Consider the following 3,332-nt stretch of genomic DNA (forward strand, 5'->3'; position numbering starts at 1 on the left):
GCGGTATGCTAAACTGGAGTACGAATCTGTTACGGACACATATGAACATGTAGGCTCCGCTATGAAGTTCCTACAGCTAATGCAGTATCTGGAAGTTATGCATCCAATGTTTGGATATACTAAGGTAGATTAAAAGATTCTAACAACACAACTCGACCAAAGGGGTAGTTAAAAGTCATAATTTATTCTATGGAATATTACTAAATTTAATTGGGTAAAAATTCTTTGAATATATTCTAAACTAATGTTTAGATGGATAGATGTATGTTTGTTTGAAGGTATCTTCAGATGGGCTGAACGGACCACAATGAAATTTGGCATACATATAGAACACTAGCGGACCCGACAGACGTTGTCCTGTCAATTAAAATAAAAAAATAAAATTAAATTCGAATATTATTTAAAATTTGACACTGCGATGGTAGCGCTGTCTGTCGGATCCAATGTAAAACATTCCAAAATCAACAACTACTTATAAATTAAAAATTAATTAAAAAAACATTGTCCAGCGGACAAAAATGTGTATTCATACCATTCCCAGATCCCCTTAAACACACAAAAAATTTCATCAAAATCGGTCCAGTCGTTTGAGAGAAGTTCAGTGACATACACACTAACAGAAGAATTATATATATATAGTCTGGAAATACATATTATGTTTTTTTTTTATTCCTCGCGGATTAAATCGCGGGCTACAACTAGTTGTTAATAATACTTTCAGTAAGAAATAGATTTAATCTATAGTTTCAATGTAAAATTTCTTTATATTTCAGGGTGGTGTGTTGGTACCATTTTTGCAAACAAGTGGTCGTGCATTTGTATTGTTTGTAATGATAGAGGCTGAACCCAGAATGCAGACGAAACCTGTTGTGTTCTATTTGTTCTTAATATGGGGTCTAATTGAAGTTGTCAGGTAAACTTTATTTTAATTAAATTTTTTTTTTTTATAACAGAAGGGGGCAAACGAGCAGCGGGAACACCGAAGTGTTCAACGACGCCCATGGACATCAGCAATACCAGAGGAACCGCAGAAATTTAAGCATATATAGATGTTTGTTTGAAATTTGGCATACATATAGAACATAGTCTGGAAGAACACATAGGCTACTTATAATTTTTTTAATTCAAAGCGGACATAGTCGCGGGGGACAGCTAGTCTTCATATAAATTTAATTTACGATGTTACGTAACCATAATCAAATATAATGAAAACACTTCATTTAAATGTTAATTAACATACAATGGACATCAAAACAATTGGTTGCGAAAGTCATTCTTTGATTACAAAATTTATTACAGTATCCTATTTAATAATATTTACATAAATTTATTTCAGGTATCCATTCTACATAACTCAGATATACAAGAAAGAGATTTATTTACTGACATGGTTACGCTACACTCTATGGATACCACTCTATCCATTAGGAATACTCTGTGAATCCATTGTTATTCTACGCAATATCCCATACTTTGAAGAGACACAGAAGTTTTCAGTATCAATGCCTAATGAATGGAACTTTGCATTCCATTTACCCTCTTTAATGAGAGTATATCTTTTAGTTTTGACATTCCCCGGAATGTTTTTCGTTATGAGTCACATGCATAAACTAAGAACGGTTAAACTTAAACCAAAGGTAATTATAAAGAAATCTAAGTAAATGTTAAATATATCGGTGGTATGCAATTTTCTGATTTGGTTATTTAAATTTTTATGTAATATTCAATTGATTACATCAAGAAGCATAAATCTATTTGGCATAAACAATTCTGTGTTTTTCACAGATACCAAAGTTTGTGTGTGTATTTTGTTTATGTATTCTTAAATTTAATCATTTCATAACATGGGGAAATGGTTCAGTTAACTGTGTGATTTTTTTTTTAGTAAATAAAATTAATTTGTTTAATCTGTGGTTTGTGCATTTAAATCAAAGACATTATGTCTTCAATTATAGGTGACTTTTTTTAAAATATTATTCAATTCCGGACAGTGCAATTAACAATATTAAAAGAACAAATCTTTTAGTTTAATCTTAATAAATATTTGAAACTGTAATTATGATGAGCTTACAGAAATGTGTTTCTAAGTTTTCTAAAAGTGTATTTGAATTTTAATTGTAAACATGTGTTTCCACTGCCAGAACATCTGTACAAAACTCTTTCATATGCTATAAACAAAGATAACTCTGTTTTTTCATATATTTAGATATAATTTTGTTCAAGTTTTTTTCCAGTGAAAACGCACACTAATAGCAGCGTTTTACCTGAAATAAAACGCATATTAAAATACTTACCTAACTGGAAGCTTTATTATGAGAGAGCATTTCCGTTTCCGTCGAATTTCTACCAGTTTTCGTACTTTTAAAGGGATGTTTCCGGCAAAGTGGCGCCACCTGGCGGGGGTTGTCTTTTAGTTTTCGTAAAAGAAGACGTGCCCTTTTGAATCATTGGCTTTGTTTTCACCAGGGCGAAATTAAAGTGAAAGCTTCCAGTTAGGTAAGTATTTTAATATGCGTTTTATTTCAGGTAAAACGCTGCTATTAAACAACTTGACCGTAACTGGAAGCTTTATTATGAGATATGTTTGTTATTCGCCTGGTGACGCCACTGTAAAAGGTTATGTTTATCAACGCCAATGTGAGATGTGATGAGAAATAAAAATTTTATTAATCAGAAAATTTTTATTTCTTTGATCAGTTTTGTAAATACATAATTATTAATCAATTCGCCGGTAAAAATAATTGGGTTAGATTTTGTGAATCTTGTGATTTCCTTACTTCTCGTTTATAGAATTTGTGGAATGTATTAGCTGATTGCCAATTTCCACGAGTTAGGATTTCATCAATTGGAGTATTTTCCAGCCAACTTTTGGATGCTACAGCTGATCGGATACTGCCTGGCGTAGCCGTAATGCCAGCTTCTTTAAACAGAGCCTTTATCCAGCCTGAAATTACTGTACGCGATGCGGGTTTTGCAATGCCTCTTACTGTTATAAAAAGATTAAACGATTTTGCAGTATTACGTCTTTCATGTAGCAATTCTATCGTCTTCTCTACCCAAAATACAGGATTGAGATTACGATTATTTGTGTTTGAAAGCAATTTCCAACCAGACTGTCTGTAATTACTGTTGTCCGTTTTTGAACCAAATTCCGGCCAAAGTACAACACTATCTTGTGCTGTCACAATATGCTCAGGATCTACTTTAAGCAAGGTGAGATCATGTACACGTCTTCCTGAACACAATAGTAATAAGAGTGCTGTGTGTCGTGATGTCTGGTATACATTATTTATGTCTATAGTGTAGTTGGCTAAAAAGGAAGATAATTTACT

General features: G+C 32.5%; 1 protein-coding gene across 1 annotated transcript; it reads left to right on the forward strand.

Annotated features, from left to right (window-relative positions):
* Positions 1-4: 4 nt before the first annotated feature.
* Positions 5-2,172, forward strand: LOC106115539 (very-long-chain (3R)-3-hydroxyacyl-CoA dehydratase-like; the record flags this gene model as incomplete). Its single annotated transcript, XM_013308968.1, has 3 exons — positions 5-124; positions 774-913; positions 1,337-2,172. Coding segments are annotated over 3 exons (585 nt in total), but the record flags the coding sequence as incomplete, so codon positions are not given.
* Positions 2,173-3,332: the final 1,160 nt, after the last annotated feature.

Source organism: Papilio xuthus, unplaced genomic scaffold (assembly GCF_000836235.2).
Source record: "Papilio xuthus unplaced genomic scaffold, Pxut_1.1 DF827785.1, whole genome shotgun sequence".
NCBI classification, from domain to species: domain Eukaryota; kingdom Metazoa; phylum Arthropoda; class Insecta; order Lepidoptera; family Papilionidae; genus Papilio; species Papilio xuthus.